The following is a 13638-nucleotide window of genomic DNA, read 5'->3' as shown; positions in this document are numbered from 1 at the left end:
GTCCTTGGGACTTGAGCATGTTGTTGGCTATCCTTGCAGAAGCCACTTTTTGAACCTATTCGAGAGACTCCGTTAGTCCTTTCACTCGGAAGGTGGCTTCTATGGTTACTATCACTTCGGCACAAAGAGCGCCAGAGCTGGCGGCCCTTTCATGTAAGGGGCTGTTCTTGGTCTTGCATCATGATAAGGTGATGTTGCATCCTCCATTCATTTTTTATTTTTTTTGCCTAGAGTGGTTTCTAGTTTTTACTTAAATCAGGAAAGTGTCTTGCCTTTTTCCTACCCCACAGTCAACAGGAGAAAGATTGTTCCATGCTCTGGATGTAGTTTGAGTGGTCAGGATTTACTTGAGTTTGCCGGCACAGGTCAGGAATCCTGGTTTGTGCTGCCAGAAGGGCCCAGGAAGGGCAGGCGGCATCCAGGTCAACTATTTCTCATTGGATTCGCCAGTTAATCATGCAAGCCTATGGTTTGAAAGGGCAAGGTTCCACCATTTCGGGTGAGTGCACACTCTACCAGGAGTGTGAGGGCATGTTGGGCTATCCACCATCAGGCGTCAGTTGCTCAGGTTTGCAATGCCATTACATGGTCTTCAGTTCATACGTTCACAAGGTTTTACCAGGTGGATGTCAGAGCCATGATGGATTCTGTCTGTGGCTGCAGTCTATTACAAACGGCTGAGTAGGTCCTTTTTGGGATTGATGGCTTTCAACCCTCATATTCTTATGGCTTTTGGACATCCCTCATAGTCGGTATTATATCCTGCTCTGTGTCCCGTGATGTACAATAATGACAATTTGATTTTTTTCCTACATACTTACCTGTAAAATCTATTTCCTGTAGTACATCACAGGACACAGATGTCCATTCCCTCCTTTTTTTTTTTTTTCCATTTCATATCTTGCTAGAAAAACTGAAGTACTTCCTGTGTTGGAGAGGTTATATAGGGGAGGACTTTCTGTTTGATCTGCCAGTATCCATTCACCTATAGATGGCGTACAACCCCCATAGTCATTATTATAGCCTGCTGTGTGTCCCATGATGTACTCCAAGAAATGGATTTTACAGGTAGGTATGTCAAAAAATCCAATTTTTCCTCCCTGTTGATTAGCAGATTTATAGAGTGGAGAAAGGGAGGTCCTCTTTAAGCATCACTTATGGATTAATTTGCGTACCGTAGTGTTTTTTTTTTTTGTTTTGTTTTTTTTTGTGCTGTTTTACAGGTGTACACCATTTTTCTGCATGTCCACAAATGGCAAAGAAAAAAGTAATCATGGCCTTCAGACAATTTTTGTTAGCAACACTAACCTTTACAACCATAGGTCTATTGTCGCTTTGCTGGTGCATGCAGATTTCAAAGGCTGACATATTTGGTATCTATTTACCCAACACAACACAATCTTTTCATATGTTACCAAAAAAAGAAAAAAGGATTATATTTTGTTTTATGTCCTCTAAAGTTAATTTGAATATATTTTTTTTTGAAAAATAGATTTGATAAACAGTAGCACAAACATCCTGTGACATAAAAATGTTCTATATATTGTTGCTTTAACCACTTCAAGTCCAGACACTTTTACCCCCTTCCTGTCCAGGCCAATTTTCAGCTTTCAGTGCTATCACACTTTGAATGACAATTTTGTGGTCATGCAACACTATACCCATATGAATTTTTTAGCATTTTTTTGAGACAGATAGCTTTATTTTGGTGGTATTTTCACCACTGGGATTTTAATTTTTTTTGCTATGTAAATGAAAGTCCAAAAATTTGGAAAAAGTGTTTTTCTTATAAAATTTAGCAAATAATATTTCATAATAAATCTTGGCCAAAATTTATTCCGTTTTTTTATCTTTTTAGTAAAAAAAAATAACCCAAATTAGTTTATAAGCAAAAATTATAATTTTTAAACACTTTAAAGTCTGAATCTATCCCTAGCCTTGACCGGCTGAGTGACATCAGCCAACAGCAGGCTTCAGCCTGCTGTCAGCTGTAAACAAGTCACAGGAGTTCAGAATTAACTGCAAAAGTGCTTTGGCTGTACTTCTTTTAGCTATAATTTTAGTTTGTTACTGTGGTCTAGAATTTGTTAGAAGTCTTTATTTGTCAGGGATAGTTGTTTTGAATTGTTGTTTTTATTCTTTCCATCCCAAAGCAGAAATGTCAGGATAGTGTCAAGCTGTAAGGGGCTGATTTTTCTCCTGCCCCAGCAATAAATAACAGAGATGACATCAGGAGTATAAGAAAATAAATCAAAGACCCTATTCTCCAGAAGTCTAAGGTCCTCAGACAGCAAGATCAGTGCAGGTCGATAGTCTGCGTTGGACTTGAGGACTTCGAGGGACAGTTCACTGCTGGAAAGTAGAGGAACACTGTCTGCCAGAGGATCGAAGGATCAGGTAAGTAAAATGTGCTTTTGCAGTTCCCTGAATAGAAAGAGCAGCTAACAGCACAGCCCCACTGTAAGGGAGGGCATTTTCGTATTTGCAGAGATGAGCTTCAAGTGTGGAGGTTAAGATTATTACGAATAAACAACTGAAGCTTGCTGAACATTATTTTAGCTGTTTTTATAAAGTGCATGTATAATTTTACTTTCTTTCCCTCAGGGTCGCATGGAGTATCTGGTGAAATGGAAGGGCTGGTCTCAAAAGTAGGTGACCTTCTTTCTGCTAATATTTGGTTTGTAAATATCTGCTAATATTTCCTTTTGTAAATACAGCAGTTTTCACCACTAATTCCTTAAAGATGCTTTGTAATGGTAAAGAGGGCAATGCACCAAGATCTGTTGCAGCGGAATCTCAGGCCATTCTGACCGAAGCTCCAACACTGTGTGGAGCTTGCCCCTGTGCTCCACCTCCACATTACTATTAGCCCATTATTACCCCAAAGGCATCATGAAACCTTTGATGGGCAGCCTCACTGGCTGCAGGAGGTAGGAAGGGGTAGGCAAGCTTTGACACACTCAAGAAGTGCCAAAACTTTGCCTGTCAGAATGAGCTGAGATTCGAAACATGACAGGAATGTTTTGCAGGCAGCTGCAAGGTGCGCTAGGTGCTTGCACGTAATAGTTGCAGCAGGTTGCCCATTCCCCAGTTAAAGTCTCTTTAAAGTAGTGTTAAACACTCAATGATTTTTTTAGATTAAAGGATAAGTTCACTTTTTATAAAAAATAATGCACATTTTTTTGCAGGTAAAAAAATGCATTTATTTTTTTTACTTTGCAGCCTGTAAAGCAGGCATCACTAAATGGTGGACCGCGGTCTGCAAACGGACCGAATGACAATCATTAACAGACCACAGCTCCGACATTTAGCAACCTGAATATCCTCCCTCTGCAGCTGATATCCTCGCCCCAACCCCCCCGCCACAGCATTCAACTTTATAGAAGGCAGAAGGTAAGGCATGTCCAGCCAGCGGGTGGGAGCTATCCAACTTTTCAAGTTAACAAGCTGGTGATTGGTTGCTAGGCGTTCCTAGCAAGCAATCACCTGCCTGTGAACATGAAAAGCATGTCCCGCCCTCTTTCCAGGCATGCCATACCTTCTGCTTTTTACCTGCTGTGTAACGTAGGACCAAAAAGTAGGGTTGTGAATGGCTAGATTGTAAGCTCGAAAGAGCAGGGCCCTCGAACCCCTCGTTTTATGGTATTGTTACTGTCTTGTCTCATGTTCTGTCCCCCTTGCTACTGTACAGCGCTGAGCATACCCTTTGGCGCTATATAAATACTGTATAATATTAATAATGTCAGGGGGAAAATATAAGGGAGGGGGCATTCACATAACGGGGACTTGGCTGCAAGGAAGGAAGGGGGGGGGGGGGGGTGCTATGAAAGGGGAACAGTGTACAAAAAAAGTTTTTAAAGAGGACTGGGGGTGCAAGGGGACTGAGATGCAAGTAAGGGGAGCTACGAAGTGGACTGGAGTACATGGAAGGGGGGTTGTAAATAGGACTGGGGTGCAAGGAAGAGGTGCTGTAAAGGGGACTGGGGTGCAAAGAAGTGGGGCTGTGAAGTGGACTGGGGAGCAAGGAAGGGGGGGCTGTGATGTAATTAAGGGGGAGCTGTAAAAGTGACTGGGTTGTAAGAAAAGGGGGGCTGTGAAAGGGACTTGGGTGCAAGGAAGGGGGGGGGCTGTGAAGGGGACTGAGATGCAAGCAAGGTTGTAAAGAGGACTGGGGTGCAAGGAAGGGGGGCTGTGATGGGGACTGGGATTTAGGTAAGGGGGCTGTGATGTAAAGGGGAGACTGAGGACACTGATGTGAAAGGGAACAGGACTGTGATGTGAGGTGGGGACTGAGGACACGGATGTAAAGGTGGGGGGTTGTGATGTGAAGGGGAGACAAAGGACAACTAAGTAAAGGAGGCACTGTGATGTAATATGGTGGGATTTGAATGCAAAGGGGGCTGTGATGTAAAGCAGGCACCATAATGTAAAGAAGAGGCTGTATTGTAAAGGGGGGTTCTGTGATGTAAAGAAGGTATTTCAGTAAATTTTAAAGGTAGTACTGTGGTATAAAGGGGGGGCTGTAATGTAAAGGGGAAACTGTAATGCAAGGGTGTGGGGTTGTGATATGAAGAACCAGAGTCATAGCACAAACATGAGACTGGGACCTCTGCTAGATGAAGTTTTAATGACCGGACCGCCGTGAATTTTAATTCAATATCCCTGCTGTAAGGCATTGAACTCATGATCAGAAGGCACAGGTAGACAGTTACTGAATTGCAGGAAAAACCAATGAACGCTCACATCATCCTCTTAGTTCATTGAGAACTACAAGCTTTCAGCTGCAGAACTCTTAAAAGTAATAATGCGGCCATGTGGGCTTTTTATTTATTTTTTTACTGGATATGTTTTATAGCAAAAAGTCAAAAATATTACAGACTTTTGTCCAGAAGGTGAACTCATCCTTTGTCACTTTTTATGGTGATAATTCTGACTTAAAATGTTATTCAAAATCTGAGGTTTTGTAAGCTTTCTTTACAGATAACATGTTTTATATTAAGGCTACATGGATTATACACTCCTTGCTGCTTATAATCGTCAGAATTATTAAAATGTTAAGTTATTCATACCACTTGAACCGAATTCCATCCTGTTTAGCAAATGGGCACATTTTTGTTGTTACAGTCCTAGAGACAATTAGACTAAGTTAGAATTGGTGGTGAGGTCAAAGAAAATAATAGTAAACGTATAATTTTTGCTTTGGGTTCTTTAACCACTTTCCCACCTCCCTATAGTATACTACTGCTACAGGGTGGCAGGGCTGTGCAAAATCACGTACATATATGTGATTTTCATATCCAGGTAGGATATGCAAATTGGCTGCTAGGGATGTGAATCACCTGGTCCTGGACGGAGATTCCCCGCCGGCACCCGGCAATCGCCAAGTAAATTTGACGGGAGAGACCTGTTTGTAAACAACACCAGTCTCTCTCCTGCCAGCATGGACATGCTGCTGTGTATCTCTCTGCACAGCAGAATGTTTCTCTAGTAAAACACACAGCACAGTTTGTAAAACAGCACACCCTTTGATTGCCCCAGATGTTAACCCCCTCCTGCCCAGTGTCCTTAGTAGTGTGCCAGTGCTTTTTATTAGCACTGATCACTGTATTAGTGTCCATTGGGATGTCAGAAAATGCAGAGGTGATCAAATACCACCGAAAGAAAGCTCTATTTGTGGGGAGAAAAAGGACATAAATGTAATTTATGTACAGCGTTGCATGACCGTGCAATTGTCAGTTAAAGTAACGCAGCACCGTATCACAAAAAATGGCCTGGTCAGGAAGGAGGGCAAGTGGTTAAACTAACAAGCTTTGTGTTCATAGAGCACTTTGATTTGGATTTACACCTGCATTCACACTTGTGTATCATGTTAGTATGAGCAAAATTGTGCAATTTTGTACATATTCACGAAACTGGCAAAAAGTGCATTGGGCTTGCAGTGCTGTTCATTGTTAATGGTACCCCAAAATAATGTAGAATTTAGTGCAAAAAAGTGCAGCAAAACGCGTGGTTAAAATTTATAAAGCTAAACAGATGTATAGAGGTTTATACAGACTTTTATTATTAAGAGATTGTTTTTAATTATACTTGCCTAGGAGGATGCTTCAGCTGTCCCCAGCCAGCTCTAAGGCTGAGAACTGAGTGTTCAGACACTGCTGATTGCTCAGATCTCCCTGGTGCTCTGAGCAGAGATCAGTGACTGTCAGCACAATCTGCTCTGAGTTAAATCGGAGCCCCACCCAAAAGGGGAAGTTCCACTTTTAAGCCTTTGTCCCCTTTGGGGAGAAGGTACCCAAATTTGACAGATACCCACTTCCACTGCAACCGCCTATGCGCTCGGCGGCAGAAGTTGTCCTCCTCCCTCTCTCCCCGTACTCTTCCGGGACACGTTCCAGAAGACTACAGGGCCATTCACAATGCACAGCGCTTCTCGTGCTTGCGCAGTGGGCATCCGGCTGTAAAGCCACAAGTTGTCACACACGTGTACCCACACTGAAGATGCCGGGGAGAGAAGACGGCTGGTGAAACCAGCCGTGGAGAGGACACCACTGGACCGAGGGACAGGTGAGTGTCCGTATTTTATTTATATATATATATATATATATATATATATATATATATAACTTTTTTTTTCAGCTGGAGCTCCACTTTAATGTATCTTCATCACTGTATTTGAAACATACTCCAATAAGTTTTGATTTTTAGAACTACTTGAAATCAAGGAGTGTTTTTTATCTCACCTGCACATTAATTCTCCGCACTGGACCCCTATATAAAGCACAGAGAACAGTTTATTGTTAAAATTTATCTTCAAAACCTATAACCTGTATCTATAACATACAATTTATCTTCCCTAATACCTATTTACAAAATGCATCCGTTGCTGCAGGATCTTCCTTAGCTACATCTGATCCTGTGTGTAATACCGTAAGGCTAGGACTCTTGCTGTTATTGTTTTTTCTGTGTGTGTTTGTTTACACAAAAAGTACTTGTCACGACCCCTAAATCCTAAATCAGTTGAAAGATTCAATGTTTCCGGTAATCTCAGTGCTGGACTATTTCCTCACAAATTCCTGTTGGTTGGTATTTAAATGGGCTTCCTCATTAGCCATTAAGAATGTGCAAGAGGCACACAGGTAAGGGGTGGTCAAACAGTTTAGCACTTCCAGGAAGAATTGGAAGACTTGCAGATTAGAATGGCCCAGGATTCGGAAGTAGTGGCAAGGATTCAGACATTGCTAATGGTATGTGCAGGTATTTCTAGGTAGCGGCATTTTATACATGTTAGTTACTAACATTTTGTTTTTTTACAATTTAAATTTAAAGTGGTAGACTGAGGGCAGGCATGGCTGGGATTTGAGCAGGCACAGACGTGCAGACTCTGAACTTCAGGATAATCCACTCTCATCATCCTGAGTGGGCTCCTGCTCTGCTTTTATATTAGTATCTGACCCCATAGGATGTGATGATCACCCGGAGCCACTTATTTTGGCCTCAGAAGGCAAGGGGAGACTGGCCAAGGATCCAAAGCTGCATTGGCAGCTACAGGGGCGGGCCATGTGCTCAGCCAGCACTGTCTTGCCACCTCCTTCCCGCAAGGCTATACAGGGTTCACCGCAGATGGAGTGAGTTTCTTCCTCTCTTAAGCCAACGATGGGACTGCCCCCCTCCTCTTCAGTGCCTGCCTCACCTGCTGCCATTGACACCGGCTTGGAGGAAATAACTAAACCCATCCTGGACGCCATAAAGTGGTGCTGAGAATTGTGCTGAGAATTGAGCGCCTGACACCATGGAGTGCCCCCTGATCCTCCATTACATAGATAAGATTCGGGGGAGGCTCACGGAGGCAGAGGATCGCATTGGTTCGGTTGAGGGCTCAGGGCTACAGAGTACAGGGCTCCCACTCTGCACAACTTATTGCACTCCAATCTCAGGCTGCCTCTCTGACCAACAAGGTGGAGGATGCTGAAAATAGGCAACGACGCAATAATGTAAAGCCTACCTGAAGGAGCAGAGGGTTCACACCCTGCTACCTTCGAGGAATCATTCTTCAAGCAACTTTTCAACATGCCTGGCATGCCTCCTACCTACATGGTTAAATGGGCTCATGAGCAATCGGCCCTCTGGAGCACTTCCTCGTCCATTCTTGGTGACATTCCTGAATTTCTGGGATTAGGGTTTGATCCTTGCCAGGAAACGACTGGAATTGCCCTTTAAGAACACCAAGGTGATGCTGTTCCCTGATTTTTCAGTGGAAACTTAGAAGCGCCGTCGGTCCTTCAATGATGTCCAGCGCTGTTTGCGGGAGAAGAGCATCTCCTATAGTATGCTATATCCAAGCAGACTTCAGGTCTCAAACTGGGAAGTGGTAAAGTTTTTTTTCTTTTGTTTGTTTTTTTTTTTTTATACTGTTCTGGAAGCCAGTTAGTGGCTTGACACCATCTGAGTGAGTACTGTTCTTAAATTTCTTTCATGGAGCCCCAGTGGGCATTTGTTACAGTTAATTTGTCTGTATGCAATTTTAAGCCCAGCCATCTCCTGGTTCCCCCTAATGAGCCTTAAAGCCTAGAGGAGCAGGGGTTACTCTAGAGTGAACTCTCTTGCATGTACTGACCTCTTGCCATATGTGGGAAAGAGTCCTCCATCAAGCTAAGAGACACGCTCTCAAATACACTCTCCAACCATTCTGAGTTTAGACCTCTGCCCACTATCCCCAGTTCTGTTGCCATTCCAGAGCTTGCCCTTGAGAATATGTCTATCCATAATATAGCTCAGGGTATGTCCACTTACAAGAATGATACTTGTGCTAGTCTGACCCACACCATTCTTTTGGATGGCTCGGATAACATTGTCCGTGTTTCTTATGAGTTAGAGCTGAGTGTTACCCTTACAACTTTTGTGTCAGATCAGGAGATTGTCTCTTGCTTACCCCCTTTATCCCAAGCAGGGGACCATCCTCCTACCATCACTGAGTCATGGTAATTACACCTCTAGTGAGGATTGTCTGACCCCTTCTTTTTTTTTTTTTTTTTTTTTTTTAAATACATACCCTACCCTGTCGCACACAATACGAGGTTATGAAAAGAAAGTTAAAGTGTTACTAAACCTACAGTAAAATCAGTCTGAGTATAACAAGCATGCTTTACTGCATATACACTGTAGAATCTAAGACGTTAATCCTCTGCATTGTATAAAAATGCTGATAGCACATATCTTGTGGAGATACTCTGCACATGCTCAGTTTGGTGTGTGTTAGAGAGGTTTTGTTTTTTTGTTCTTGGGAGAGTGCATGTGATCAGCACATGGCCAATCAGCACTGTCCAAACAGAGGTCAGGGGTTCTGCATCCTCCTAGAGCAGAAAGACAATTCCTCCTACAAGCTTTAACATGCTCGGCTGGACACTGATAGAAGTCACAAAACTGCTGTATACTGCAGATGAGAAAAGGTATTTGTTAGTTTATATTTACTAAAATAATTTAATTTCCATGTTTTATGTACTGTGGGAGACCAGATATAGTGAATACAGGGTCCTGGATTTAGTAACACTTTAAGAGAAGAGGCAGATGAGGTGGGGAGCACAAGAAAGACCCCATGTAGAGCCAATACAGATACCATAATAATAGTTAACCTCTTCTCACATATACTCCCCTCTTATGAGACTTCACTCCTTAAAAAAGGCTTGAATTGGGCCCCTACGTATCCTCCCAGTTCTTTCATACTTTTTAGGCATCTTAATAGATTTATCTGTATACGTCCCTTTAAAACGTTATTATTACATCAAGAGCCTCCGTTCCAATACAGATGCCAATTCCTCCTCCTGATAGTATAGAGCAGGGGTCCTCAAACTTTTCAATGTTGAATATATTTTTATTAGATATTTCTCTATAGAGTACACAAACAGATCAAAGGATAAGTATAGTCAACAGTAAATCCTGTGGTACAGATGTGTCGATAGACAATAGCAAGGCCCTGAGATGACATGTATCGATAATACGTAACCAGCATATAAAAATATACATGTTTGAACGTATAACCAATTTCTGTACATTATGGTAGATAGGTTAGTTACAAATGTCATAACCAAGCTTCAGAGTAAGGATAGATATGAGTCTAGTTACCATGCCCCCAGTGTGTCCATTAAAGAGCCGAGCAACAGCGGAATGACCGCCGGAGGGGAGAGTGACATCAAGACGCATACCGGAACCGGAAGTCGACTGGCGACCATTTTGGATAAGGGAAAAGGACGTGTAAGCGCATTGGGACGCTCCCTGGATGGCTGTGAGACTCCTTCTATTGCATTAAAGCGGTTTTTAAAGTTATATCATGTGAGCAGTTGGGAATAAATATTTAAATTATAAATCCGTTTGACGGTATTCTACTATGTTGTCCTATATGTTTTTTTTGGAGACATTGAGAGCAGAGGTCTGAGGAGCCCAGAGAGTGTCGCAGCAACAGGATATATATGAGGTCTAGTCTGTGCAGTCCCTGGAATGTGATAGGCATACTTTATATGGATGGTTGGTAAGGGTATCCTTACAGCAAAATAGAAGTGTACACCTGTTTGAATTGTTTTTTGGTGTGGCACTAAAGAGTGGTATATACACTTTATTTTTACTGTTTGATCACGTTTTTTTTTTTTTCACATTTTCTCACTGTTTTTTTCACGGATTCACTATATATGAAGCTGATAATTTTATTTAAAAAGATAATGCACTATGTGAATTTCCCTTTTTTTGAGGTGGATTCGGTGGAAGAATTGGCTTGATTGATTTTTTTTTTTGTGGATTTTTTTGTGGATTTTTATTGATTATATATTTTGGACTTTATATTTAGTAGTGGACTATATTTTTTATAAAAACATTGAGGGATTAAGTTGAATATTGGGTGATATATTTAGGAATTGTACTCACGTGTTATATTTTATTTATTAATTTTTGGATTAATTATATAAAAACACATTTTCATTGATATAATTTTGTACACCTTTAGGGAAGGGTGTTGATTTGTGTTGTAGGGGAGTCACAATAATTGGAGGTGGTTATTGTATAATCTTAATAGATTTATCTGTATACGTCCCTTTAAAACATTATTACATCAAGAGCCTCAGTTCCAATACAGATGCCAATTCCTCCTCCTGATAGTATAGAGCAGGGGTCCTCAAACTTTTCAATGTTGAATATATTTTTATTAGATATTTCTCTATAGAGTACAAAAACAGATCAAAGGATAAGTATAGTCAACAGTAAATCCTGTGGTACAGATGTGTCGATAGACAATAGCAAGGCCCTGAGATGACATGTATCGATAATGCGTAACCAGCATATAAAAATATACATGTTTGAACGTATAACCAATTTCTGTACATTATGGTAGATAGGTTAGTTACAAATGTCATAACCAAGCTTCAGAGTAAGGATAGATACGAGTCTAGTTACCATGCCCCCAGTGTGTCCATTAAAGGGCTGAGCAACAGCGGAATGACCGCCGATATCTCAATCCATTTACAGTATCACATGGAATTAAAGAAAAATAGAGGTAAATAGGGAAGAAATGAGAAATGAAAGAAAGAAAAGAGAGACTAGCGAGATAGGAAGAGAAATATAAGAGGAAAAGACTAATGGGGTGTCTGGAGGATCTCAGGAAATGTCAGCATATGTGGCTAATGAAGTGTGGTAAAGGGCAAGGAAAAGCTGCCTCTTAATTTGTTTCATGGATATGTATTTTAAACGCAGCAAAAGAAGAGTAGACTATCCATATCCTCCAAAGAGCAAAAAACTGTTCTGAAGTCTGAGTCCTGAGCTAAAAGTTCTTCCATACACATGGTATCATTCACAACGTGTACCCAGTGTAAAAGGGATGGTGTGTCAGGGGATCTCCACAAGGAGGGTATCAATTGTTGACCAGCAGACATGAAAAAGCGATGCAAGATCTTTTTTGTTGACTTATTGTCCCTGGTAAAAGGGATAACAAAGCAATCTCGGGAGCAGGGGAAAGTGACTAGCCATATACGTTGTTGTAGGCGTTAAAAATTTTCACCCAAAACGGTTGGATTCTGTGACAGTCCCACCAGATATGAAGGTAGGTGCCTCTAGCATTGTTACACCACCAGGGAAAATACGGTGGAGAGCTACCGGGTCTTTATACCATCTAGAAAGAATTTTATAATTTTTTACTTGAGCGTAACAGGAGACACTAGATTTATGAGTGAAATGAAAGGCCTTGGCCCACTCGGTAAAATCCCACTCCCGTCCCATGTCCCGATTCTATGCCACAACAAAGGAAGGAGGTGGCGAGGAGTCTGAAGGTTGAAGAATCTTATGGATCGTGGACAACGTGTTTGGGGGGCTCCACAAGAGAACACAGCTGTTCAAAATCGGTGAGGGGTCGTTGAACCTGAGGAGAGGAATGAATCTGTTTGAGAAACGTTCCGAATTGATGTGATGTTAACCAATCTAGCCCTGAGTGTAGGTCACCCACAAGAGGAGAGGACAGAATATGATGCGCTTGAGGCCACATAGATGGAATCCCCTCCTAGTCTGCACATGACAGCCCCTTTTGAAAAGTGGGATTATCAAACAGTGGAGATAGTAGGCTAGGATCTGTTGATAGATTGTGGATAGACCTAAATTTGTACCAGATGTGTATGGTATTTACAGTAAGCGGTGAGAGGGACGAGAAGGTAGAGTATGTTTTGTCATAGCCCCAGAGTAGAGCCTTAAGATCATAAGGGGATAATTCCTGCTCGATGACTGGGGAGGCTTTAGTGGGCGAAGCCGAGAACCAGTCCAGGATGCGTGCTAATATCGCAGAAGCATGGTAACAGTCGAAATCCGGTAGACCGACGCCACCCCTGGTTTTGGGCAGCTGGAGGGTACGAAGTTTAATTCTGGAGACTTGTTTATGCCAGATGTAATGGGAAGAGAGTGTGCGGAGCGTTTGGAAACATGAAGAAGGGAGGGATACTGGAAGGGTTTTAAAGAGATGAAGTTTGGGAAGCGTATCCATCTTGAGAGTATTCACCCTTCCAAACCATGGGATGGGTTTAGTATGTCAGGTATCCTGATCCCTTCGAAGCTGGGATAGCATTGGGATAAAATTGAGCGAAATCACATCTGACAGTCGGGCAGGAATCGCAGTTCCCAAGTATTTAATTGAGCAGTCGGACCAGTGGAACAGAAAGTTGATGTGAAGGAGGCGAATAGTAGAAGATGGAAGGAAGATATTTAAGGCTTCCATCTTAGAGATATTGAGTTTGAAGTTAGATAAGTCACCAAAACGTCAATTCACGAAAAAGATGGCAGGCTAGTATGTAGATGTTGGATGTATATGAGTATGTCATCGATGTAAAGAGATATTTTATAGTGATTGTTGGATATGGGTATACCAGTTATACAAGGGTTTTGTCTGATAGCCTGAGCTAGATGTTCTACCACAAGAACGAATAAGAGGGGAGAAAGAGGACACCCCTGACTGGTGCCATTGGCTATCAAAAAAGGTTTAGATCGCACTCCATTAACCAAAACTGATGCGTATGGAGAGGAATATAGAGCCATGATTTTGGTAATGAAAGTGGGACCCTGACCAATTTGTTCCAAAGAGAAAAGTAGAAAAGGCAAACTAACCCTATCAAAGGCCTT

The 13638-nt window shown here is 41.9% G+C and overlaps 1 protein-coding gene across 1 annotated transcript in view; it reads left to right on the top strand.

The window, feature by feature from the left end:
• CBX8 (chromobox 8) overlaps positions 1-13638 on the top strand; it is a 156995-nt gene that overhangs the window by 71209 nt on the left and 72148 nt on the right. The window contains exon 2 of the mRNA XM_089673066.1: positions 2605-2648. Coding sequence (XP_089529192.1) covers positions 2605-2648 — 44 coding nt within the window. The remainder of the gene's footprint in view (positions 1-2604; positions 2649-13638) is intronic.

The sequence above is a fragment of the Staurois parvus genome, unplaced genomic scaffold, assembly GCF_062004578.1.
Source record: "Staurois parvus isolate SC_StPar_1 unplaced genomic scaffold, SC_StPar_1.0 ptg000134l, whole genome shotgun sequence".
Taxonomy (NCBI): Eukaryota; Metazoa; Chordata; class Amphibia; order Anura; family Ranidae; genus Staurois; species Staurois parvus.
Note: the sequence above shows the minus strand (reverse complement) of the source record. Positions and strands in the feature narration are given on the sequence as shown.